General features: G+C 34.8%; 1 protein-coding gene across 2 annotated transcripts in view; it reads left to right on the forward strand.

Annotated features, from left to right (window-relative positions):
* The window catches only part of LOC150081043 (uncharacterized), a 242446-nt gene extending 215413 nt beyond the window's left edge, over nt 1-27033 (forward strand). Inside the window, exons 4-5 of one of the 2 annotated variants that reach the window (XR_016547426.1) lie at nt 17735-18545; nt 26958-27033. Coding sequence is in view for 1 of the 2 variants with exons in the window: in XM_090381898.1 (XP_090238024.1) it covers nt 17735-18149 (415 nt within the window). In the remaining variant the exon portion in view is untranslated. Of the gene's footprint in view, nt 1-17734; nt 18760-26957 lie in introns of those variants that run through there. The other variant, XM_090381898.1, reaches the window with a different exon arrangement.
* Nucleotides 27034-27683: the final 650 nt, after the last annotated feature.

The following is a 27683-nucleotide window of genomic DNA, read 5'->3' on the forward strand; positions in this document are numbered from 1 at the left end:
AAACTGGTGCCCAATTTCCTTAACGAATACAGATTGTAAAATTATTTCTAAAGCCATCGCCAATCGATTAAAATCCACTCTCCCTGATATCATTGATCACCAACAAACCTACTCAGTACCAGCAAGATCGTTACATGCCAATCTTCATCTAATCCATGGCCTCCTCTCCACTGCAAACAGTCAAAAGGAATTCCTAACACTAATTAGCTTTGACCAGGAAAAGACAATTCTACACAACTGCCATAGAACCATTCCTTAATAAAATTGCCAATAGTCTACAATCCCAACGAATGCTGCTACCAGAGCCCCACCTAAAGATAACCCACTCAGCATACGCAGGTGACGTCACAATTGTAATAAGCCAGGAGAGTGAGTTTGAAGAAATCCAAAAGGCACATGATCTCTACGCTCAAGCATTAGGAGCAAAACTAAACCACTGTAAGACCAGTGGCCTTGGGGCTGGCAATTGGAAAACAAAAACCAACTCCCCTATCTGATGCACATGGTCCAGTGAAGGACAGAAATATCTGGGGGTATATCTCGGTAATGCTCCTCTTTCCTTCCAAAAGAACTGGCCTGTACTGCTGAGTCACTTCCACAGAATACTTGGGAAATGGAGAAGTGTATGTGTGTGTTACATCTTCACTGAGAAGGAGAGTGCTTGTTGTCAACCAGATGGCTGCAAGTGTTCTCTGGCACACCTTCAAAGTTCTCACTATTGACTTTGTCCACCAAATCCAAGCATCTGTCCGAAGTTTTATTCCATAGGAAGCTAACTGGATATCCTGCTCTAAACTCTGCCAGCCACGTTTGCTCTCAGGGTTTGCGGCCAGGGTTTGCTCTCTCTTGAAGATAAAATCACAGCCTTCCAGATCACTTTTCTCCTGAAGATGCTGCAAATGAAACACCCATATTCAGCCACCACAGATAAGTTACTAGCAACAGCCACAAGAGGGCTATCTCTGTCAACAATATTAAGAATGGACATGGCCAGCACCACTCAAACTATCCTCCTTCTATAAAGACGCACTGCGTTGCTGGAAGAAGCTAAACCTTCACCACACTCGAGGGAACATCACTTCCCGCAATACTCTCAGAACCCCTCTTTATCCTATGTGGAACTAGGCAGGAATTAGAACTGTAGGCGACCTCCTGACACCACACCTTGAATGGAAAAGATCAGAAGACTTGCCCATTAAAACCACAAATGCAAAGAAGCAACACAAACTTTTAAAATCAGTAATCACACAAGCTCTTCCAGACATCACTACAGCTAAAGGAATTGAAAATGTCACAGGATCCATATCTGCACCAACCTTCATCATGACATCACCAGAAGATATGGTACCCTTGTCTCTTGCACTCCCCAAAAAGTCTATCAGCTAATCATGTCTTGTCATGCAGCCACGATTTTCCCGTCATCCACTTGCCAAGCTCTCCCTGTATTCCTCTCCACTCACCACAAGCCACACAACTAAATGTTCCAAATCGGACGCAGACATCCAGTGGAGACTCTGGCACAACATCCTTCCTACCCCAGTCAAGCTACAAATCTTCGGGTTACGCGCCTCAAACTACTGCCTCTTCTGTGACACTCCAGGTACCCTGGAACACACATACCTGGCGTGCCCTGTGAACAAGGAACTGATCAAATACGCTTTGGATGCAGCGAAGCTTGCCTTCAACATGCCCACACTGCAGAGGACTACTGGTACCTACTCCACTCTGAGCAAGTAGGCTCAAGTTGGAGCTAAAAATTAAAGGCACCTGGAGTTGATGGGAACTATTCAGTCATACTAAAAGAAGCAGCAGAAGAGGTAAGCAAATCCCTTAGCCATAATTATGAGAGCATCCTTAAATTCAGGGAAAGCACCTATGAAGATGTGCAAATCTATCCCAAATTCACAAAGGTGGGATCAAAGGGTTAAGTGAATAATTGCAGTGTAAGCTTAACTTCTGTTTCAGGAATTATACAGTCATTGGTTAAAGAAGAAATGCAGGACCATCTAGAATGGAATGCAGTTATGCAGCAGTCACAGCATGAATTTGTTAACGGATAATGTTGTCTGACCAATCTTATTTGATACAACGATGCAGTAACAAAGGAAATGGATGCAAAAAATAATTTTGACATATACATATACTTTGGTTGCAGAAAAGCTATTAATACTGTTCCACATGAAAGACACATTGGCCCACTAAAGGGTTGTCTGAACGGGAGAAGACCGAGTAATTATCAGTGGGCACTGTTTTTTTCTTGGACTTGGATTTTTGGTGGATTAATGTTATTAGTGGAGTCTCCCAGTGTTCAGTGTTGTGTCCACTGTTGTTTTCATTATTTATTAATGATATTGATGAAGGCATATTAATGTTTAAGTTTGCTTGATAATACAAGTGTTGGCAGAGTGGATAATGACAGTAATCAGTGTATGCTGCTGCAACAAGATCTGGATAAATTAGACAGCTGGACTGAGAAGTGGCAGTTGAAGTTCATTAACAAATGCAAGGTTATTACATATGGGTAGCAGGAATCTCAGATTAACATATCAACTAGATAGTACCATACAAAAGATAATAGAGAATGAAAAAGATCTGGGGATAATTGTGCAGTCAGATGTAAAGTTTTCTAAGCAGTGCTTGTGGGTTGCTAGGACTAAAAGAAGCAGCAGAAGAGGTAAGCAAACCCTTATCCATAATTATGAGAGCATCCTTAAATTCAGGGAAAGCACCTATGGAGATGTGCAAATCTATTCCAAATTCACAAAGGTGGGATCAAAGGGTTAAGTGAATAATTGCAGTGTAAGCTTAACTTCTGTTTCAGGAATAATAGAGTCACTGGTTAAAGAATAAATGCAGGCCCATCTAGAATGGAATGCAGTTATGTGAAATATATACCAAAACTTTGGCTGGGGATAAGGAAGAAATGATCCCCCTATAGTATAAGGAAATGGTAAATCCACATCTGGAGTATTGCATATGGAAGCCTTATTTTAGAAAGAATGTGGATCTTGTAGAATTTGTGCAGAGAAGAGCAATGAGATTAATGAAGAGAACAAAAGGATACTCTTACCAAGAAAGAATGCAGTTTTGCACATTGCAATGTCTGGAAACTAGGCATTTGTGAGGAAATCTAATTAAAGTGTTTAAGGATCAGAATGGACTGAGTGAGTTAAATGTTGATTGCATCCTTATGCTAATGTGGTGCAAACATATAAACAAGCATGCTAATGGGGTACAAATTTAAACTGAAGGATGGTTTGGCATATGTGTACAGAAATTTACTTTCAGCCAGAGGATAGTTGATTGTTGGAGCAGACATTCATCTGGTGATGTGGAAGTGTGTAGTTTGAATAAATTTAAGGAGGAATTAGACAAATTATTAGAGGGCAATGTGGAATTTCCCCCCCCCCAATGCTGTATAAGCTTGCTTATATCATTTGCCAATACACAACTGTACTAGTATTAATAGTGGAAAATGATGCAAGAAAGCAAGTATATTCAGTGCCTAGTCTCCAGACACTGTAATTTGCAGCTTCTGGAGACTAGGTACCTGCAAGGATTATGTTCTAATTTTTTAAAAATATTTTAGTCATTTTATTTATTTTGAGAGCATTATTAAATTAATTTTTAATAAATTGACTTTTTTTTGATTGTTGACAGTTAATTTTACAATATAAGTTTTTATGGCAATAAATTTGAATTTATTTATATATTTGTATTTATTTGCCATTTTGCTTTAATAATTCTAGTTTAATTATACACTGTGTAATTAAATATTATGACTACCCACTCCCATGTTTCAGCAATCAGCCATTCCCCCTCACTTGTTGGCATAAGTTCACAGTTATAACCAGTAAATGCGATACTACAGGTTCATGGCATACAGCCTATATAAAGTGCTTGATTGACAGGGGCAAGGGACGTGATCTTATGGACTTTGAAAAAGGGATGATTATCAGTACTGGCTGAAGGGGGACAGTTTTGTGGAAACTGCAATTCTTGTGGACTGTTCATGGAATACTGTAGTTAAGGTGTTTCAAGAGTGGACAGAGCAGCAGTTGCCAGGCCAATGGCAGGCACCCACATCTCATTGACAGTCACATTGAACATAGGCTGTCCTGCCTTGTGCAAGCCCATAGACAGAAAATTGTGGAATGTTTATTATGGACTTTTATCGGAAATGAGGAGCAGTGTTTCCAAGACTGTGATCCAACAAATGCTCCTTTGTATAGGCCTTAAGAGTAATGCCCATGTTTATGGTCACCCATCCCCAACGATATCTGAATGCATCATTGGACCATTGATAACCTTAAAACAGTTGCTTTTTCAATGAATTGTATTTCCTGCTGTGCCATATGGACAGCAGATGGTGGGAACAGTGACAAACTGCAGAGAGCAGTCACTCAGGTGTCCTGGTTTGAAAGAAACAGGCAGGTGGTGGCAATATTTTTGGTGTGGGGAATGTTCATCTGTGAATCTCTTGGAGTCCCTATACCCCTAGACTGCATTCTGAATGTTTAAAAACTACCTTTCCATTGTGACTGGTCAGGTACACACCATGATAATTGTGTTCCCAGATGGCATAGGTGTGTTCCAGCAGGATAATATGCCCTGCCACATGCCAGTATTGTTAGAGAGTGATCCACTGAACATAAAAGTGACTTTCAGGTGCTACCTTGTCTGCCAAATTCACAGAATTTGAATCCTAGAGAACACTTCTGGAATTATGTGGCTCGACAGATCCAGTGTTTGGATTCTTCACCATAGACCACTGCATGTCTATGAGATGCAATCCTGGCAACATGGTACAATGTGCCTCCTGCAACTTTCAGAGGCCTTTATAGAGTCCATGACTCACTATATGGCAGCAGTACTTGATGGCAAGAAGATATACCCACTGTTAGGTAGATGAGATGGTCATAATGTTTTGACTGGACAGTGTAATATTATTGTTGCATAATATGGAATTTTTATATTATTGTAATCAGTTTTCTCACCAGAACAATGTAAATAACTTGACTCAGAAGTAAGCAGTATAAGGCTGAAAGCTATTTCTTGTATATTTAATTCATTAAAGAAAAAAAGAAGTACCTAATGCTCAATACAAGACGTCAACCTTATTTATTAGAAATGTTTTTCAGGTTCTTTCTGTTTTAACTAAATATGTAAATTTTTATATTAACAGATGTAATGCTTAGTCATGTTGCCATTGAAATCAGTGGCAAAACTAATATGCTGGAGTCCTCCCTCTTGACCTAATTGGAAATGTCTGTACAATTCCAAATTGGATTCATTTTATAAAGGCAAACCAAATGAAAACTTTCCTCCTCCTCTTAGACTTAAGGAACTGACTCGACCTTGGAATATTGAAATAAGGAGTACATGTATATTCCAAGATACAGCACCACCAGATCCACCTTAGATCAAATCCTTCAATTTATGATGACTATTTTTGACAGTGGAGAAAGAATACAATGTATTCTCCATTGTCAAGCAGTTACATGCAGCTCGTGTTCTTTCCAACTTTGCAGGCTTATGAAATCTATACCGATGAATTAAAAACTGATAATACAAAAGAAATTTATTTCTCACATCATATAAAACATTTGATGCAAAAAAAGTTTGATAGGTTACTTGATAATGTTTATTTGTATTTAAGAATGTTAATTTTTTTTGTACTTAAGATGTTGGGTGAATTAAATATTTAATTTGTCTTTAAATTTAATTAAAGAAATCACAACCAAAGATGTATGTGCTGAGGTAGCCTTCTTCTCCAAACCACTTCAGCCTCATTACAATTAGTGTGCAGTATCTTCACTACTGAACTCTATGCTGTCAACCTAGTTGTAGATGAGATTAGTAAACTTGTAGTCACACTGACCTTAGTATACACCAACTCTGTGCGATCTCTGCCATAAGAAGCAATACCACCTCTTCTCACCCTATAATAAAAAGCATACACTTTTAGGTTACTTGCTTGCAGTAAGTCCAACCAAATTGTAACATTCTGCTGGGTCTCAGGACATTTCTGGTGTAGCAGGAAATGAAAGAGCAGATTATCTTTTCATGTGCCATATACTGATTACAAACTTGTTATCCATGAAATATGTTATGATAGCTTGAGTACTCATCTGGAGAAGCCACTCAGGAAACAAACTTCACCAGATAAAACCAGATTCAAAGCTGTGGACCTCCAGCCTCTGAAAAAGAAGGCAGGAAGAAGTAATATTAGTATCTCCTTCTTAGAGATGATGCTAACCAGGAGCATTCCTAGGGTATGTTGTGCCCGGGTACCAATCGAAATTTGGTGCCCGGATGCCAATTAAAATTTTCTGTCACCCTTTAAAATTTTAAATTTTCACCAGAACAATGTAAATAACTTGATTCAGAAGTAAGCAGTATAAGGCTGAAAGCTACTTCTGTATGAAGCTATTTCTTCATATGTGTATGTAAGTTTCAATTGCCCCTTGAACGTTGGCACCCGGGTGCAGAGCACCCCTTGCACCTTTGGGACGGCCCGCCTCTGATTCTAATATGGAAGAACATTGTACTTTTTCTTAACCATTGATTAGACACACTATAGTGTTGGCAGCACTTCTGGATCCCCTACTTTGGAGTAGGAGAAGTCTGGGCCTAACTTCCAGCTTGATATGGTTATTAAAGATAATATTGGGGCCATTTAGTGTTCTGTTGTGTGGGGAGGGGTTATACTTTTGCCTCTGATTAAAATTAAACAGTTGCACAATATATGAAAGTATACATAGATACTAAAAAATTCCACTGATAGAACTGAAAAAATGTACTCATATTAGATGATTTACCCTGCTCCATTTAATCAGTTAGAATTTTGCTTATATATCCACTGGCATTTTCTTGGTAACTATTGTTACTTTTTTTAAATTTATTTATAACATAACCTTTGGTCTTAAGGAGGATCTCTGATGATTTTCATATAATCAGGTGTAGAGCCACTGATTTTACCCTAATCCCACAAGGATTTGCTATTTTCAGTATTTATAGTGTCTTTAAATTGCAAAGAAGCACCAGTTAACTGTCTGTTTTATGCAGATACTGTAATGCATGAGACCAGCAAAATGGGCTATGTTTGTTAAATGCAAGTTAGGTGTATGAATTACATAGCAGCACACTTTTTTTTTATTCTTAAATGACTCCACTGTCACCTGGCCTCAAGTTTACCTAACCTAACTGTACTACCTCCATTGACTCCTGCCAATACCTGACACTAATATCACTAGCAGGTATGGAATGCTTCATTTTGTACCATCAGAACACTTTATTTCATGATTAAACCTTATTTTTGGTGTAATCATGAAATAAAGTACGTATTCTTTATGCCGATAAAGAATACGTACTTTATTAAGACTGATTGGTTGATGGATGACATGTTGCTATATATGTATTCTCTCTTTCATCACTTCTGATTTATTTTTTCGAAGAATGGACTTTTTCTAAAAGCTTTAGGTCTTTGGATATAACATAAAAAAAACTCTGAACATGGTACATCCTTATAATGGGTTTTAATAATCAAATTTGATTTTACTGTGTCCAGCTGAATGTGGTTTTCTCATCAGTCCATAATAAATTCATCATAGAGAAAATACATTATACTGAGGCATTTGATCCTGATAGAGTAAGGCAAAACCCACAAGTAACTTTATTTCATTACAGGTTATTTATTCCTTCTGAAAATGAGCAAATACTTCTTTCCATTTGTCTGCAGTCTTACAATTAGTATTATTCTATTCAGTCATTTTATTCTCCATTGAATACAATTTGACATTAATATAGTCATCAAAAAGACTTACTTCATTTATATTGAGGTTAGGTAAGGTAATCTTTATTTTCTCGGCACATTCTGTAAAATTTTCGCAACAAAAGGATTTTCTCGGTGAAATTCATTCCATTTTTGCAAATACTAAACGAATGAACGGTTCATTCTTGAATGTACTGAAGTGCAGTATTATAGAAATCAGCTTTTTTTTTTTTTTTTTTGAATGATTCTTCAGTCATCACACCTTTTTTATGAAGCCTTAAGTTCAGTTTTCATATCACTATGTAAGAACGTTTAATTTTGTTGCATTATAAGCTTTGTGATGAGGAAACCTATTTCTTTCTTAACATTAAAATTTGTCACCTCTTCACATTCAATTTGCTGAATAGCATCAGAAAATATCTTTATCTAACTTCTCAGAAATACAAAAGATTTCCTGTTGTTAAAAAATTCATATAAAATATTTGAATATTTATCCCGACTCAAGAAAACTCTGCAGTCTATCGTAAAGTTCAATAAAACGATTCAGAGCTTGTTCCAGTAACAACCATTATGTTTTGCTATGCCCTAGAACAGTTTTATACGGTGCCTCCGTAGCCATGCGAGCAGGAGCTGCAGTGTGTAACACACGCTTCTTGATTAGACCGGTGTTCGAGCCCTTGACCACCAAATACGGAGGATGCGGAAAGGTCAGGGAATGACCACCGCATATCCCCGGAGCAATATGGCCTTAGTTGCTAATGCTCCTAAAAACCAAATAACAACAACAGTTTTATACTCTATTTCCACAAAACTATTTAAAATTTTCTGCTCTGACTGTGAAATGGTGAAAATACAAAAACTTTCCACAGAATCGCCTGAACGTCTATAGGTAATATATGAACCACAATTTATATGCTATTATGAATAATGTGTGTTGCACAGCCTACACCTATTATTTTTCTGTTTGTTTTTACGAAAATTCGAGAAAAGTTATTGTTTTTGCCTTTCATTTTTAATCCACCAAAGTTTGCATTGGTATTATCTGCTGAAATACGTATTATTTTATCAACACTGTCATGTTTATTAGCAACTTTTAAAATGTAGTCAACAATAAGATCAGAGGTTTTTCCAGGGAGCCTGCAAAATTCTAATATTTCTGTCGCAATGCCTTTAGCTGGAATAAAATACCTCACTATAATCGGTACAATCTTTAGATCAGTGTGGTTAGAAGCATCTACAGCTAAGCAGCAATACCTTTATTTTTAGGTCTTCCAGTATTTCATTGCTTTCATGTGGTTCACAGCAATAGCCCTGCATTTTGTTTGAGCACAGGTAAATTTTTTGTTTAGAAATGTTTTTAAAAGAGCTGAAGTATAGTCCATTGACTGGAAACTATGATTGTGTTTGATAGTATGATAAACAAACGTAGTCTCCTTTGCAGCTAGATCTCTTTCTTTGTTGCCCAGTTTTTTTTTTTTTTGCCTAAAAGGATTTTGGCAGCCTTATGTTTTTTTATGCTGACATGATCAAATAGATCTGCCTTTCCTCCATGACCAACACTAAACACAGCACGACACAAGGAATGCACCACTTTTGAGGAACCACCGGTAACATTACTTTCTTTTATAAATGGGAATTGCTCCTTTAAACTGCTAGTGAACACACATTTTCTCTTCAGAATTTTAAAAATTATTTTTATATTCAAAATATGAAATTATTTATATATTCCAAATATAAAAATAATGAAACGTTAAAAGTAGAACACTGAGAAATCGACATGAACACTGCAGTGCGGACAGTGCAAACAGACAATGATCGACTGTAACTCCAATCATTAAAGGTATTTTGCAACAAAGTAGCACAATGATGATATATTTTGATACTGGTCATTCCATGTCACCACTATTAGGTTAACTGCAGGCATGGGCTACTTTGTTTTGAGATACTTGTATAGTAGGGCTTGACTCAATATTGCTAGTTGTCAGGTGAAAATGTTCGAGAAACAATGTCGTTTTGAAAAAAAAAAAAAAAACGGGACATTTGACTTCCCAGGTTGACTTTGTCGGGACAGAGATCTGTAAAATCCATAAATCTGGGACTGTCATGGGAAAACCAGGACATATGGGATCCCTAATTAACATGCACTAAGCATTCCACTTTTTGCTCAGCCCACAAATCCATTTTCCAGCAGGTTGCTTATGATGGCTGGTTGGTGAGTCCTCTGTTTTGGAATAACAGAGTAGACATTCTGTTTCAAAGAGAGGAGTCTACCCATTTGGGTACTAACCTTGATATATCACAGCATGGTGTTTTTTCTCATGCTTTTTTTACATTTCTAGCTAATGCTGACATAACTCTTCATGCATTAAGAATCTGCAGGTAAAAGACCCGCTGAGATGACAGTGAATGCATTATTCTTATGTTGGATTTACTTAAAGATATAACTACTTTCAAGGATAAAAGGAATTTTTTTTGCATTCGTAACAGTGACTACAGTGGTCTCAGGCAGTTTTTATATTTTGAATTCCATGCAGTTGGACCAACTGATTGATATTACCTACAGCAAATTCTACATGGGAAATATTCAGGGAAGTAATCATAGGAGCTGGGTACTACAATAAGATCTAAACAAATTGAATGCATGATCTAAAAAAATGGCAGTTTAACATTAACAAGTGCAAGGTGCTACATATGGATAGTAGTAATCCCAGATTAACTCTGGGATTACTACTATCCATAGGATAGTGGAGAATGAAAATGACCTGCTGGTAATTGTGCAGACAGGCTGCCTGGACAGCTAATTGGGTTTTGTTAATGATATACAGGAACTTTCCCAGCAAGGATAAGGAGGTGATTATCCCATTGTACAAAGCGATGGTTAGGCCACATCTTGAGTACTGCATACAGGTCTGGAGGTCTCATTTTAGGATGTAGATCTGCTGGAATGGGGCAGAGAAGGGCAATGAGATTGATGAAGTGAAAGGGTGGTCTTACCAAGATAAGTTTCAGTTCTGTAAATTGCAGCATCTGGAGACTAAGCACCTGCAAGGTGATATGATTGAGGTGTTTAAGTCTTTTGAATGGATTGAGCAAGCTAAACGATGATGGCATTCTTCCTCTTGCTCTGACTAGACCCATGCAGGGGCATAAATTCAAATTGTGGATGTTTGCCTTCAGCCAGCAGATGGTTGATTGTTGCCCAATAATAGCTACTGTCTTCTTGCACTAGCCCATTCCTTTATCCATATCAGCAACTTTCCTTTAACGTTATGCTGTTCCAATTTGTATAGCAAATCTCTGACTGTATCAAAAGCTTTTCTGAAATCTATGTATATGATGTCAAAATTATTTTTTGATCCAGTTTCTTTGTTACTGTGTTAGTATATCCAGTCAGATTAGCCAGACAAGTTCACCCCTTAAAAAAAAATCCATGCTGTTACTGCATTTGTGTCTAGATAGCCTTGCATTACTTCTTTAACCAGTGACTCTATTATTTTTCCTGGACCAGAAGTCAAGCTGAAAGGTTGGTAATTATTCATTTCATGTCTCCCTTTTATCTGTCTTTATGAATTTGGGATGCATTTCTCATCTCCAGTCAACAGGGACCTCCCCTGAATCAAGGGATGTTCTCATAATCATGGCTAAAGGTTACTTACCTCTTTGCTGCATCCTTAATATAGATGGATAAATCCACCTTAGGTGTCTTTTTTTTTTTTTTTATGTTTAGCTTCAACAATTTCACCTCTACTTTCTTCATCTCAGTTATCAAAAATTATTCATCCACCCCTAGAATTTAAATCACTTCAGTCATCCCTATCACTAAAAAATTCCTCTTATGTGAATGCTGATGCAAAATACTTATTTGGTTTGTCAGCAGCCTGAACAGGATCAACAGTTAAACCATTCATGTCTAGTTGACCAACATGATTCATCCCTTTCCCTTTAGTATTTAAATAAGTAAAGAAGCCTTTGCTGCTATTCTTTGCCAGAGACTTTGCATACTGCCTTAGCTTGCCTAACCTCTGTTGTGACTTCATTGCAGACTAGTTTATATCTACTTTAGGCATCTGTATCATCTGATAATTTATATGCATCCCTTTCATTTTTCTTCACTGCTATAAGTCTAATAGTTCATCTGACATTCATTTAGTTCTATGCCTTGAACTATACTTCTTAGTTGGTATAAGAAGCCTAGTAGCTTCTATGATATAACATCCCTGAATGCTTGCCATTTAGAATTTGTTCTTGGTAACTTCATCAGTTGGTCGTACTGCATAGAATTTATTAACCATTTGAGACCAGTGTAGTCACTTTCATGAAAACAAAAGCCCCTTCCCTTGTCTTTGACAGTAGTTACATCTTTAAGTAAATCCCACATTAATACATTGTGATCACTGACACCTAGTTGTAAAGTTTTGTAAATTTTCAAAAAACTTTCCATTGTAAAGTTTTTTTTTTTTTTTTTTGAAATTAGCTTTTCTTAATGCAAGAAGGATCACTCATCAGATCAAGAGTGTTACTTTCTCTTGTTATCTCTCTCTGACATGCTGGTGTAGGAAACAATCATCAATGAATCCACAAAAGTTTTGCTAGTGTGTGAGTGACCAACCCAAAAGGTCTGGTCAATATCTGGAAAGTTAAAGTCCCCCACTATAAGACATTCTGATTTACTGGCCCACTCTATATGTCTGCACAGTTGTTCATTATACTCATCAGAGTAATTTGTTCTGTACTACACCCCTACCCTCATTTTTTTGTTTTCCCACTGGGCCACCCATGTCCACTGGATGCACTGCTTTAGATTTTTGGTGCTGCTTAACTAAGAGTATAATCTCTCTCCCCCATCTGTCCTGTCTATCCCTTCCATACACATTGTTAAAAGAGGAAAGAACTGATATAGAATGGTTCTTGGTTAGGGAACTGACAAGTGCACAAGGAAGTATTGAGAGAGAGAGAGAGAGAGAGAGAGAGAGAGAGAGAGAGAGAGAGAGAGAGAGAGAGAACACACACACACACACATACATGCAAACAAACTGAATTCCTGTCAGTAATCAGGAATTTCTACAGTCCTTTTCCATTGAGGCTGTATTAGCTGATCTCAGGCAAACAGGTATTAGGGTTTTCCACCCTTCATAATATGCAAATCACACAACAATACAGACATAAATAGACAGATGAAATGTGATCCGAGTTGCAGCTGCACCTAAAACTCAACAATGGCTCAATTTTGGAAACCACCGACAGGCAATTCTGAATAGTAGTGCCATTGTAATAAACAAAACTTGGACACAACAGACCTCCAAACAGAAATCCATAGAGAAAAATGTTAGATAAGCTAACGTTTAAGAGCATACTGTTACTGGTAAACAAAATCGTGGTTCAATTTAAATACGAAATGTGTATTTTGTCAGTGAAATTTAATTTCTAGTGCAGTGTGGACTTTAAAAAAACCTGCTTTTTTCTGAAAAATCTGTTTTTTTTCTCCTGTTTTTAGGGTTTTTTTTTTTTTTTTTTCCTGTTTACAAATTGCTAATTTTCAGCTTTTTAAAAGTTAACTTGGCAGCTATGTTAAACACTGAAGCCCTCAAAGCATCCATCAGGGTCTTCTTTTGTTTGAGGGGGTATTCAGCCTTCGATCCATAAGAAAATGTCTGAAGGAATGTGGTCACAGTGATCAAAACACTGTGTGGAGAATGGAAGAAAACATAGAGGTGCTATAATTTCAAAATGTGTACTTTGTTCCTGCCCCTCTATAAGTTCAAGGTATTAAGAAAATCAAGTAACTGTGATACCCATCAGTGAACAGCACATTACAGGAAGAAAAGTCTTTATTCAAGAATTTTGGCTCATGTTATTTGGACACATATACCTAAGCTGGGGTGGGGGTGTGCTAAAAGAACTTTGGGATGATTGCTTATATCCTTTTTCTTGAAATATACGTTTTAGGATTAAAATAATAATAATAAAATCATAAAAATCGCATATAAATCAGCCCATGGTTGGGAAGGGCTGAATTTAATTACCTAATATTGAAAGTTTTCAGCCGCTATTTGTAGTGGCCTTTTAGAGAAATGTGGTTTCAGATTGTGCCAGCCACTTTCAACCAAATTTTCTATGTAGAATTTCAAATTCTGTACTGACCTCTGTGTGACTAGATTATTCTGCAACAAAATGCAAATATGCATTCATTGTCAATCTGTTCTTATAGTGGAGTTCTCATTGTACCTAACTGTTGCCTTGTACAAAATACATATACTTAAGCTGGGACGGGGAGTGCTAAAGGAGCTTGGGGATGATTACTTTTATCCTTTTTCTTTAAATCAGTTTTAGGGTTCAGAAAAATCACAAAGGCTTTTTTCTCTTGTAAGCTTGATTTGTTTGAATGTAGCAATTGAGTCTATAATGCAATGATTCATTATATAAGAAGAAAATGATTAATTAGTAATAACAAAAAATATAAAATTTGGAGTTCAGTTTTGCCCATAAGAAAATTTTAAAGCAAGAAAGTCAGTGATTTATTCATTTTAGAGGAAGCAATTGAATTTGACAATGTGGTAAAGTAAGAGACTTAATAAATGCATTTTCATGTCAAGTATTTTAATTAGTTTTTTGGTATGCAAAGGACACTGGTACAGTTATACCCAAACAGTCCCAATATCTAAATAAACTTGGCTATATTTTGTTTTTCAGCGTCATTATCTGTCTTCCAGCCTGGATTTTTTTTTTTTTTTTTTTTTGTTTGTTTGTTTGGTTATAGGAGTTCTATAACTTGACCATGGGAGACCGAATTATACCACACAGATAAATTCTCCTCAGTATGGTATGCAATTAAATTTCTTACTTAGTAGTAGTAGTACTTGAGTTTAATTAATGTGAAGATTTTGAGCTAAAAGAGATTGGATAGTCAGTGATGGAGAATATCAGAGTGAAAAATATGCACAAATGCACTTTCAAAGCAGGAAGAATCAGAGCAAATAATTAAGATGAATGTTCTTTGAGGAAATTAATAATTAAGATTCAACCATCAAGAAATCAACAAGGGCATCATTACGTCAATAAAGTTATAATTGAGACTGTATTTGTGAAATGAATTGGGAAACTTCTAAGCAGTTGAGATTTTTCTTCAAATAACTTTTTATAAGTAATTTGACTATTCATGAGGCACCATTGTATATGAGGTAAAAGTTGGGGGGGGGACAACCTGCTGTATGAAGTAACATTTTTAAGATATTCCATACATATGGTAAGATATATCTCTTATTAACAGTGCCTCACTTCTACACACTATTCCACCTTATAACAGTGATGAAACAATGCTTCCCTGTATACTCTATGATTAGACCGGGGTTCGAGCCCGTCACCACCAAATACAGAGGATGCGGAAAGGTCAGAATGACCACCGCATATCCCGCAGCAATATGGCCTTAGTTGCTAATGCTCCAAAATAACAAACAAACAAATGTATACTCAATGCTGCTTCCAATCAGCTGTCAGAGTAGGGGTGGCATGGTGTTAGTGTTACCAATAGGTTTGGTTTTCAGTGGATTATCTAGTGGCCAGGGCCATTAGTTCAATATAAATTTCAGGGAGTGGGTCCTGAGAGGAGGCTTTATAAGTGTCAAATTTCTACTTTTTTTTTTTTTTTTTTTTAAACACCATTCATTTAATCATGAAATATTGGAAAATTATATCATTATTTCCGATAATGTAATAATAGAGATCTTAGTTATTAAACATACAAAAGATTGGCATAATAATGAATGTGCAGGTTACAGTACCAGAGTAATTAGATACAATATACAAAAAAAAAAAAAAAACTATATATTAAAATAGTTACACACACCTGTTTCTCTGATCATTATATTTCTTTAAAAGAGATCCAATGATCAGAGAATGTTGGGCAACATTTGAAAATAAATTTCTGTATTGATTGTCATTGTTCCTACTCAAAAAGTAAACTTTGTCTGTTTTTTGGTGACCCATTGAGTCTTTGTGGATGAGGTATTTCGGTTAAAACCAAGAATGTGGATTCAATGTAGCAGTACTTCAGCAAAAGTTTTGTGAGGTTCCCAGTAAATTCTCTGTTGGCCCATAGAAAAGTATAAAAATGTTTATTAATATTTTTGATTTAATAATAAATAAATTAAATAATTTAATTAAAATGAATTATATTATTATTATTATTAAATTATTATCCATAATGGTAGTTATAAAAATAATGTAATAATTTATTTAGATAATAGCAATTGTCACATTTTGAAAATAAATTATGAATTTAGTATTCTAAGTCTTTAGCTCTATTTGGCACCTAAGATGAAAAAGCACTTGTTTCTGGAGCCACAATTGCCATACCCTAGTTAGGCCTCTGTTAAAAGTTGCTGGTAGCTAGACTAATTTAGAAAGTTTAAAGAATACCAGTTACCAGAAATTGCTAGACCTAGAAGGATATAGATTAAAAAGAAATACAAACAGCCCATTATAAGTTAAACCAGAGCTGTTCAAATGGTGGTTCTCCATTGTATTTGTGCAGCCCACAAGAGTATTTCCATTCCTAAAATGTGTTAACACTTTCCACCCTCTTTAAAAAAAAAAAAAAAAAAGGCAGAAAATCTTGTCAAGCACTTTACAAAAAGTGCTTACTATGTATTGCTTGTAATTCAATTGATTTTTACATAATATCTAATAAACAACTTTTTATCAGAAGCAAATTCCTTAAATTTTTCTAATTTTGATATGTAACATAACAACTTAAATTTAAATAAGTGGTTTTGAACCTTATGGGCCTAATTCTTATTCATGTGTTTCTGCTTCATACATTTAATCATGGCAGGGTAGATAGTTGTATTGGTATTCTGGTGAGGGGCACTTTTATAATGCAGCTCATGAGTATATATTAAATTTACAGTGCAACCCTTCAGTGCTTTGAAGTTGGGCAGCACTGATGATGGAACAGTGGCAGAAGATCTCACAGCACAGATGATACAGCAATAGATCTCCATTTTGATATATTTTGGCACTGGGCTTAGGAGAGGTTAAATTTTTTAGTGGAGGCTCAGATCCCAACTAAGAAGATATTGCTTATACCATTTGCCAGAAGAGATGGGCAGAGTCTGCAGTTTTCTCCGGAAGCCAAAGTATGATTTAACCTTGAAGATGCATTAGGCAAATTGGTGGTACTATATCAGGTAATGGATCATTTGTTATTTAGCACTGCACAGTGTTACACCTGGTCATCTCTCCGTGGAGTGGATACTCTACTTACATTGGTTCATGCTAGGTGGTCACCATATGTGTACATTAGACATTTATAATATTATGTACCATGAAAATCGAGGATATATCCATGGTTACTAAGTTAAACCAGCGTGAAGATGCAGGCAGAATATTTGACCATTAAATGATTGAACTTTTGCTGAAAATTGCCACACTTGTAAGCGAAACTTGAATAACAGTTCCATCAGTGTTTTTCAACTTGCAAGTGTTGGTCATAATTATCATCACCACCAGAAGAATGTCCCCAACAGTGAACAGTGATGATAGTTAAAGCTGCTACTTGTAAGTGCTGATAGATAACTTCACTGACTTATACCTGTATATGATACAACTGCATTGCAATTTTTATTTTTTTTTAATATTCTCCTTGTAACATTTCATGAAAGCAACTTTGAACTCTCCCCATAATTATGTAATGAGATACTGTAATTCAAGTCTCATTTATATTTAATAAGGGTTTTTTTGCATAATAATGTGCAACTCCCCCTCCCACAACAACTCATAATGCATTTTTTAGGTTTTCTGACACTCCCTCCCCCTTTCCAGTGTTATATAATTTGTGAGTGACTCTATACAAATATTATTAGATTTTGTGAACTGCTGTTTTCTATTTGTTGTGCATACATTAGTCAGTTTTATTGTATTACATCTACTGAATGATTAACATAGATTTTGATTTTCTTACAGTACAGAGAGTGGCGTTGACAATCCTTTTCGACCAGATGGTGAGTTGAGTCGAGAAGCTGATACTATAGTTAGCCTTATCAAAGAAGGAAAACCAATTACTCCTGTGAAAGGGGAACCAGAGGATGCAATTCCAAACACAGAGGTTAGCATTGCTAGAAATGGTGCAGTAGTTGATGAACCAGACAAAGCAGCACCCCAAGAAGTAAATGAAGCACCAATATCTCCAGTTAAAACCAATGCTGTGCAGAGTGCAAAAGTAGGTGCCAATGGCAATGCTCCTAAGGATGCTGACTCTCCTGCCCCTGGTGTTGTTGAAGTACAGCATGGTGTGGTTGTGCCACCTGCAGAGTCTGATCAGGTAGAACAAGTGGTGATAAAAAAGAAGCCCAAGTGCAAATGTTGTGTGATTCAGTAGACAGGATTATTAATGATTACTAACCCGACCCTCAGGGCCGAAGTACTTTTGACTGCCAGTTAAGCTAACAACTCATAGGTGTTGTGTGTGTCTGTGCAACCTGATGGCAGCCAATATTATGGATCAAGGTGAAACTCATAACATTTATTGTTTATTGCTTGTGTTTATGCAAATATTTTGTGTCCACCTGTAATCAGTGATGATTGTACATCAGAGAATTTCCAGTTTGTGGACTTTGGGATGGAGCCATCTACTGCCAGCCAAGTTTAAAGTGCAGAGAATGTTAGGATATTAACATGTTGATACAAATTTTACATGCACGTGCACATACACATACATATACAGACATGCCATCTGCTTTTTTGGTACTGCAAGTAAATTTGTGTTCTCTTTAAGGTAATGTAATCTTAAATGGTTTAAATTCTAAAATGAATGTGTACTAGGTAACTTAAAAATGCTTTATTCTAAAGATAGTTTCTTCTCCTCATATCAGCCTTTTTTTTTTTTTTCCCCAACTTAACTATAACAGGTATGTAAATTAGAAAATAGGGAACTATTCTTTACAGAATCGTGCATTATTTCATGGATCTTTAGTCATATTTTAATTATATTTCTAATTCTTTTGTATTTCATTTTACTTTGTACAGTATATTGCTGGTATTTTTGTGGCATTTTCTTCTGTAAATATGAATGAATGCATCTTTCTTTTTACTGCATTGATGATTGTTTATTTTTAGTAATTAAACTTTCATCATGGGGTGTGAAACAAACTTGTTCATTTAATTCTTAATGTTTAGTCAGATATATTTTGCACAAGTGGAAGAATTGGAAATCAAAACTAGAATAATATGGGAAGAATATATAAATTAAATATTTAATTTTTTATGTTGTATATTTGTATAAAATAATTATGGTTGCTATTTTGCTGATAAGTAAAATTCTCTTGTCTTTTTCTCACCCCCAGTTTTCTGGATTTGGTAGAATCAGCAGTGATAAGCATTTTAAAATTTTTCTAAAAGATATATGATTATACACTACTACTATTTATATAATACAACAGTTCTACATCAGAAATATTTATCTGTAGACTGCATACAATTATTCTGAGTTAAATATAATGCCGAAAGCAAGGAGAGCGTTTGTTTAATATATGCCTAGACATATTTATATGTCATCAAATTTTATTTATGCATATAATGTTGCTTTTATTAGTCAGTCTCATATTGAAATTCTAAAGGTTAAAACTGCCTTTAATTTATTTTAACTTGTAATTAGTAAATTAATAAGAGGAGTTTACCTCAATATAGTACGTGGAACACTTCCGTATGATACCCTCCAGAAATTAAAACGGAAAAAACGAAAAAATCGACAACTTACCGGTACATTAAAGTAAAATATAAATAATTAAAGTAAATTATAAATAATTAAATAATCAATTTAACACAATTCAAAACAATTAAAATTCAAATTAACGCAATTAAAAGAATCTAACGAAAATATTCAAAACGATTTTCCTTCCTTAAGTAAGGAAAAATATTCAAAACGATTTTCCTTCCTTAAGTAAGGAAGGAAAATCGTTTTGAATATTTTCGTTAGATTCTTTTAATTGCGTTAATTTGAATTTTAATTGTTTTGAATTGTGTTAAATTGATTATTTAATTATTTATAATTTACTTTAATTATTTATATTTTACTTTAATGTACCGGTAAGTTGTCGATTTTTTCGTTTTTTCCGTTTTAATTTCTGGAGGGTATCATACGGAAGTGTTCCACGTACTATATTGAGGTAAACTCCTCTTATTAATTTACTAATATCATTATCAACGTAGAACATATTGAGTATTACAGCTCTGATTCATACTATCTATTTAACTTGTAATGTAATCTATGTCAGATTGATACTATATAGGAGTGAAGGGGAGAAGCAGGCAGGTAAGCTGTCTTGGGCACAAATATTGTGTGGGGGTGCCTATAATCAGAGTGTGCTCCCACAGGAAACAGTTGGCAGGGCTGGTGTTGACTCTTGATACCCATAGTATCATGCAATATCAGTGGTGGCTCATGGCCAGACTGCAGGATGGTGCAGCCAGCAGCATATAAATTATTTTTTACTTGCAATTTTGAAACCCTGCATTGCTGGTGTAGTTGACTGCAGTCAGCTAGCAAAAATAGCATGGTGGTCCATGTTCAGCATAGTTTCAATGTGCATGTGGGCATGAGTCCAGACATGCAATGTCATCAGAGCCATATTGTTTGGTTGGGTTGCAGTGCGGTAGCTTAGTGAATTTTTTTTTTTTTTTTTTTTAGACGAGTTGCATTTTGTGGTGCCTTCATGTGGACCAGACAAGTGCAGAATTATATGATTATGGCAAATTTATGAATACAGTTTAGTCTTAAATTTAAAAACATTACTCATAACAATTATTGGTAACAATTTTTAAAACTATTTAGTTTAAAAAATGAAAACAAGTTACAATAACCACTTTCGTATACCACAAGCCACCATTGTGTGATAACTGACATTTTAAGACTGCAAGTGGTGTTACAGACAGGCTACACATGATAATGCCAAATGAACCTGTCTGTAAGTCAGATTACTTATGTAAGAATGGTATTTTAGGAAAGTTTCACATATTTTAAATATTGTTTATTTGTGTTCAGATCAATTAAATTGTTATTTTTTTTTATTAACTTCAATTATCAGTTTGTTTAGGTGTTAAGAAATCAAGCTTAAATTCTTATATTAATTCCTAGCATCGAAAGAAATTAATTGTGCTGTGTGCCATTTTTAAGATAAATCTGGTTTGGCACTTAGAATTATTTTATCACAGTTCCTTTCAATATTTTTAAAATGCTGAGTAAACACAGCATTTATTTGAAAGTTTTCTCTGTTCATTTAGTTTTCAAATTTTGATCTTAGCCTTTTCTTTGTGGAATTTCCAGGTGTGTGTGTGTGTGTGTGTGTGTGTGTGTGTGCATGTATGTGCACACACATCATAGAACATAGTTATAGGTACATGTAGTTCACATAGCCAATAACTGCATCCCTTAATTGTTAATCTTTAAATTATGATGGTGGAGGGTAATGCTGAAATGAATGAAGTACAAAAGTTTTCATACTGTTAACATATAATAATAGAATCTTATCTCATTGATACTTTCATACAGTATTACAAACTGCCACAAATGTGTAAATATAAATTTTTAAGTGTAATGAAAGGCTATTTTGTGATAAAGGCAAAATGATATATACTTAAAAAGACAAAGTCACTTTCTAATTAGAATATTACAATATAAATTCAGTTTTTCTGAATGGTCTTCTCCTTGATCTTCTAAGGAGAAAACCATCTACTCATGCCTTGTTTAACTTTAAACATACCAGCACATGAATAAAAACATAAATATAGGTTTTACATGAATATCAATACATCAAAAATAAATGTAATAATAGGAAAGTTTAAAAATTTTGTCATTATAATTCCGTATTTTCTGGTTCATAAGATGCACTTTTTATACCTTGAAAATGTTATTACCTAAAATTCACCTGCATCTTATGGCCTGAAGGTATACTTGGTGCATGCAGCAATTGTCTTTATCTTTAGTCATGGGTAAAGATAACCATTTATGCAAAAATGGTAACTCTTTTATTACATCACCATTTAAGATGGCACTTAGAAAGGAAAGGCAACAAAAAGGATGGTTGCTGAATCAAACACTAAGTTAGCTATAATCCCGGTCAGAGGTAGCTGCTGGACATCTCAATTAACAAACCCTTTAAAGTATTCGTGTGTAGGGCAGACCAAACAGATAGAGCTGAATCATAGTTTGACACTAACATGACGAATGCATTTCCCAGGTGTGTGAGTGCAAAATTAGTGGGAGCTAGTGAAACATGAGACACTTGCAGTCTTTCAGATGTTTCATGTGAGATCCTTAATAGCTTGTGATGACATTTTATTGGCATTATACAATAGGTAAAGACTTTGTTTTATGCTGACACCATGGTTAGCAAACACCTGTGAATTTTTTTCAGATATATATATATAATAAAATATTTTTACCTAAAATTTGTCTTCTAAAATGTAGGAACATCTTATCATCCAGAAAATATGGTAATCATTAAATATAGCAGCCTATTGTTAGCTATTAATTTTTCATATTTGTAAGTGTTTCTATTTTAAGTATCTAATACTTGAATCAGTTTTATATTCCATAATGCAATATGACCTAATATATAAATAACTCTTGAAATGATTCGGTGTGAATAAAATTACATGAAGTCACATAGCTGAGTTCAAAATGTGGCATAATAGATTTACTAATAATAACATTTCTGTTCAAAAAATTTATATTCTAAAGAAAAATAATAGTTTTTATCTCATTCAGCTCATGAAAATTATTATTTTTAATATTAATGCATGTACAGCTGGGATTGAAATGAAAATTTTACAAAACAGAATTCTCATCAGGAATACGTAATATGTTATGGCAAACTGGAATGATGTTCTGCCATACATGCTGAGCCTAATATACAGATAACACAGAATCAATAGAAAAATTTTCTATATACATTTTTTATCTTATTTTTATATTAGCTGTTTAAGTGATAAAATGTATTTAGATAGTAGAAAACTAAGTAAAACAATAAAAATTATATATGTAAGCATCTAAACTAAGGAACCCCAATTTTTGCAGCCTAGAAGAATATGAAATTACTTTGAAACAATTTATAAATAATTATCTGTAGTGGGAAATACATGCTAGTCACCAACATTGTACTATTGAAATACTATTAAATGTTTTAATTAAACCTGTAATGGTTAAGTTTTTTGCTTATTAAAAATGGTAAGGTACAGAAAGCTGTGTGTTAAATCTGAGTTGAAAAATTTATAAGCTAAGTTTCTCCATTTTAAGTAGAAGTGAGCACATCAACAATTGAAATAATTTCATAGTAATCTTACATACAGACACAAATGAATGGCTTTCATGGAAGTTTACTTTAAAGTTCATTTGAACAATTTTTTTTTTTTTTTGCAGTTGGAATATAGGTTTAATTTTTGTAATTATATCCAAACAGATACAGTTATGTTCTTTAATATTCCTTGAGATGTAATATTTGAAGCACTGAATTTCCTTATGGACCCATCATATGTTTTTATTAGTTTTAAAATATTTTGAGTCTACACTGTTCTCACTGTTGGAATAAATAGGTGAAATTAGTTAACAGCCATACTTGGTTCAGAGGGCAAGGTGAACAGATTGAAACTAATGAAAGATGGTGAGAAAGCTGACAGAATCTGAAGAATATTAAAAGAATACTGTGAAGAATTAAATGATATGAAGCTGATAATGGGGAGACTATCCAAAATTTAAAAAAAAATTGGGTTTACTAAGAAATAGCTAGTCTAACCTTGATTAAAATAATGTATCTATGAAGAAACTAGTACAGTGGAATTTCCTATAATGTCTCAAGGAGATGTGTGAATTTCTTATGAAATGATTTTGAATGAATTATGAAAGCACCTTTAATATTGGTGTTAATTAAACCAGTTTAAATTTTTAAGGTTGTGCATGCAATATTTGCATGACAACTTCGCTATATAAAATGTATTAAAAAGTCCTTAAGTATGGAGAAATTGTAGTATGGCATCAGCTATTCCAATATGAGGATTCTGCCTTGGAAAAATCATTGGATGTTGATGAAAAAATACTTTGTATAAGTTGTAAAATGCATTGAATAAGAAGTGAAATGTTGTCATGACTGTAAGTGAACAAATGTTTACATAAAGTCACATTGTTGTTCTCTCTTCGATATCTAAAATGTATCCATCTTTAGGATGTAAATAGCAGTTGATGTTGCCAGATGGATGGATGTCTAGAGTAATTCTGGTTTACCCATAGCATATTTGGAGGCAATTATGAAAGTACAGTATTGGTATGCCTCATGCTACTTCTACCAGCTGTATGAAAAAGAATCAGTTCGACCTTTATTGAATGTTAAATCTCAATAAACAAATAATAATTTAATTTTGTGAAACAATAGTCAAGCAATCACAAACTTCAATTTCCCTATGAGTTAAGGACTTTTCTGCAACAACTCCTAAAATAATTTTTAAAGTATATATGCTCTCCATATCCAAGGGTGTTGAAGGTTGACCTGTACTTTTATTTTTTACAAAGAACACATATACCAGAATTGCCAAGCCTTTTACTCTTTTTCTTAAATTGTGTCAGTGTATAGGGGAAATTTTTACCATTACCATAGGCACTGAATAGAAAAAAGTAGGCTAACTGCATATCCAATTCAAGAAACTCCTTGAGTTTATCATCTGACTTGAATTTTTGCCCTCCCAGGGCTATTTTAATGGCTCAAACAAGGGGTAATTACTGTAGTCTAAATCCAGTCTGGTTAAAGGGGGGGGGAAGTCATGATTTCTCAGTCAGAGATTGTCAGTACTGTTGTATTCAACAGTACTGACAACAAGTTGCTGAATTCACTATACAGCAACTAGTTGTCAGTACTATCTGAGCTGGGGAAAACTGAATTATCCATGTCTCATGACATCATTATTCACTGTATAATTCAGTTTTCCCCAGCTCAGATTTTTAGCAGAAACAGAAATTTTGGAAAATATATTTCATTTCTGATCAATGTCACGCACATACCAACCACACCACACTCAGTAAGCATCATTGAATAATTGCCTCTACACTTACACTTTTAAAGCAATAACATGCACCATAATTGGCCTGTTTTCCAAAATCAGCTCAGTGTAATGAATGTTCACATCAATGACAAATCTTGCTGCACATGAGATGTGGCAGGTTAGCAACTTCTTCATGACCTTTTGGAAAACTTTACCTCTTGAATGTGACAGAGTCTCTTTTCCATACTGTGCACTTAACTTGCAGAGAATTTCAGCCAGTTTCTCTTTGAAGAGAAATTTGGATGATGCAGCATTGAAGTGACAGAATGTGATACATCTTGTGCTCTCTTTAATGTGTATTTGTAGTGGACACTGCTATTTATCAGTGACTAAGTGCAGTGTTCTTGCCATGCAGAATATTATCCAGCTTTTCCATGTCAGCCTTGAACACCTTAGTATATAACAGTGCATAACTATCATAATTTCCTTTGTTTTTCATTTGCCATTTGTTTAATAAAAATGTAAGGGGTAGTTTCTAAACTGCACTGGTAATTATTGGAGTAGTTCTATATACCAAAACAATTAATAAAAATTCGTGTAAATGTGTCTGGAAATGCTTCATTTCTAAATTATGCTTTTTATATGTTTGGAAAGTGATGGGTGAAATGCTTTTAATAGGTGTGCACTTAGGTATAAGCTAAATGTAATTAGTCCACTCTAATACAGGTTTGCTGAGTACCTTTCTACCATATTCAACAATTGGCTGCTTGAACTTGACAAAACAACTTGCATCAACCTGAGACATTCAAAAATCCCAGGTGAATTCAAATTGAATTACATGCATTCTAAATGGGGAGTGGGAGGGTATTTCTCACATTCTGTAGGTTTTTGTATACCAGGATCTTAATGTGTCCCATAAAAAGAAATCCAGTGGATTCAGATTGGGGCACTGCAGCAGCCATGACACATGACCACCATTCTCAGTCCATTTTTCTATGGTATACTGCAGGCAGATTATTATGTGCTACCACACTGAAGTGGATAGGGCACCATCATGCTGGAACCACATATTCCAGTGAATACTTAGAAGAAAATTTTCAGTAATTTAGGAGAGTTTGAGATCTGGCAAAATTTTCATCCATCACTTTTTAGAAACATAAAATGGTTAAATTCAGAAAGGAAGCATTTTCAGATACATTTATGCAAACTGTCTTTAAAGTAGACAGTTTGCTCTAGCCCTTGCATGTTTCAGTAACCTTTGAAAAATACTGTCAGCAACTAGGTTTTTGGTAATATATTTACTGTATCACAGCATGGAATGTATATTATGTTCTCAGAATTTTGTGATAATATAAAGAAAAATAATGACGCCGATAAGTGGTAATAATGTCTCCAGGCCTCTCTGCTGGCTGCACTTTATCATTCATTTGGAATAAATAAACAGCTGTGTTGTTAGATATACTTGATGGATTTAGAATGACTATAGTGAATTTGTCTATATCAAAATAGTTGTTACATGTGAGTATAATAAGGAAATCAGTTAATATTTTCTGCCTTTAAGAGTAAACTACACTTCAGTTCATGAAGAAGGATATTTAACTTTTTAAAAATACAATACGAGAAAATTATTCTCGTGGAGGGGAGGGGGGGAGCAATGTTTTTCATTCCAAATGAAGTTCAATGAATGCTAGATGATGAGACCAGATTTAAACAAATTTTTCAACCTTGCTTATACATGTCTATGTCCATTAGAGAAATTTAAATTTCTTTACATTTTAAAATATTTGTATGTTCCTTAATATATTTGATGTATGTGTTTGGCAATAAAAGGTGATTCAAAAAGATGTACACAGCTTCAAAAAAAGTCGGAGAAATGGCAACTGGCATTTATTGTTATTGAGAAATATATAGGTGGAAAAGAATCTCTGAATGTTTCCTATGGACCCTACAATCCTTTAAGATTAAGCTCTGTGAATCACATGGCTGATTGTATTCCAAAGGCTGGATTTACGTAGGAGGCATAATGACTCCAGTTGTTTTGACTGAAGGGGGCCAGTGCAGTTACTGTAAAGAGTTAGGTTATTTTAGCTTTTAATATTTATAACCTGGACCCTAAACTACCTAAATCTGATATTGGTCAATTCAATGTTTTTTTTCCTAGACCTTTACCAATATATCTGTAGTGATTGACAGGGATGTGCTGTCCATGTGTGATGCACACAGGTGCCAGGATGCCAAAGGTAAAATTCATTGAATTTTAGAATATTATTTTCTGATGTTTTTAATTAATGGGGCACTGTATAAATTTTTGAACACAGGCATTGCACAATCCTGGCGATTGATGCCACTGCCTTGGTAATTCTGAATTTCAGTTCAAGACTGTCCTTTGACAATCTTGGCATAAATACATTATCCTATGTGCAGGCCCACAAATGTGTCACATGGGTTATGTTTTAAGACTTTGGGAGGTGGGTCATAAGCACCACATCTTCAGTGCTTCATTCCATCCATTGTTGAGCTAGTTTCTTGCACATCCACATGAAAATGAGATGTACTGTCTTCTTAAAAGATGAAATCAGCAAAAAATAGAGTCAAAATCCAGTTTTTTTTTTGTTTTGTGCCTTTTCAAAATGTGTTTTGTGAAAAGGCACAAAGCACATTTGTTTTTGGAGAGTCCCATTCAAGATTTACTTTGAGGATTTTTAGTGTCCCACGCTAATGTTTTGGTGATTAATTAGTAAAAACATGGTTTTGTCAACAAGCAGTGTTACTGTGCCATCTTCTTTCATTTTACTGTTGAAAGTTCCTACCACTTGTATTTGTAATTCAGTTTTAAAGCCTGCACTAACTGCAACTTTTAAACTTTCAAAAGTAAATGCTTGTGGAA

This window comes from Mastigoproctus giganteus, chromosome 9 (genome assembly GCF_048544385.1).
Source record: "Mastigoproctus giganteus isolate SK-2022 chromosome 9, ASM4854438v1, whole genome shotgun sequence".
Lineage (NCBI taxonomy): Eukaryota > Metazoa > Arthropoda > Arachnida > Uropygi > Thelyphonidae > Mastigoproctus > Mastigoproctus giganteus.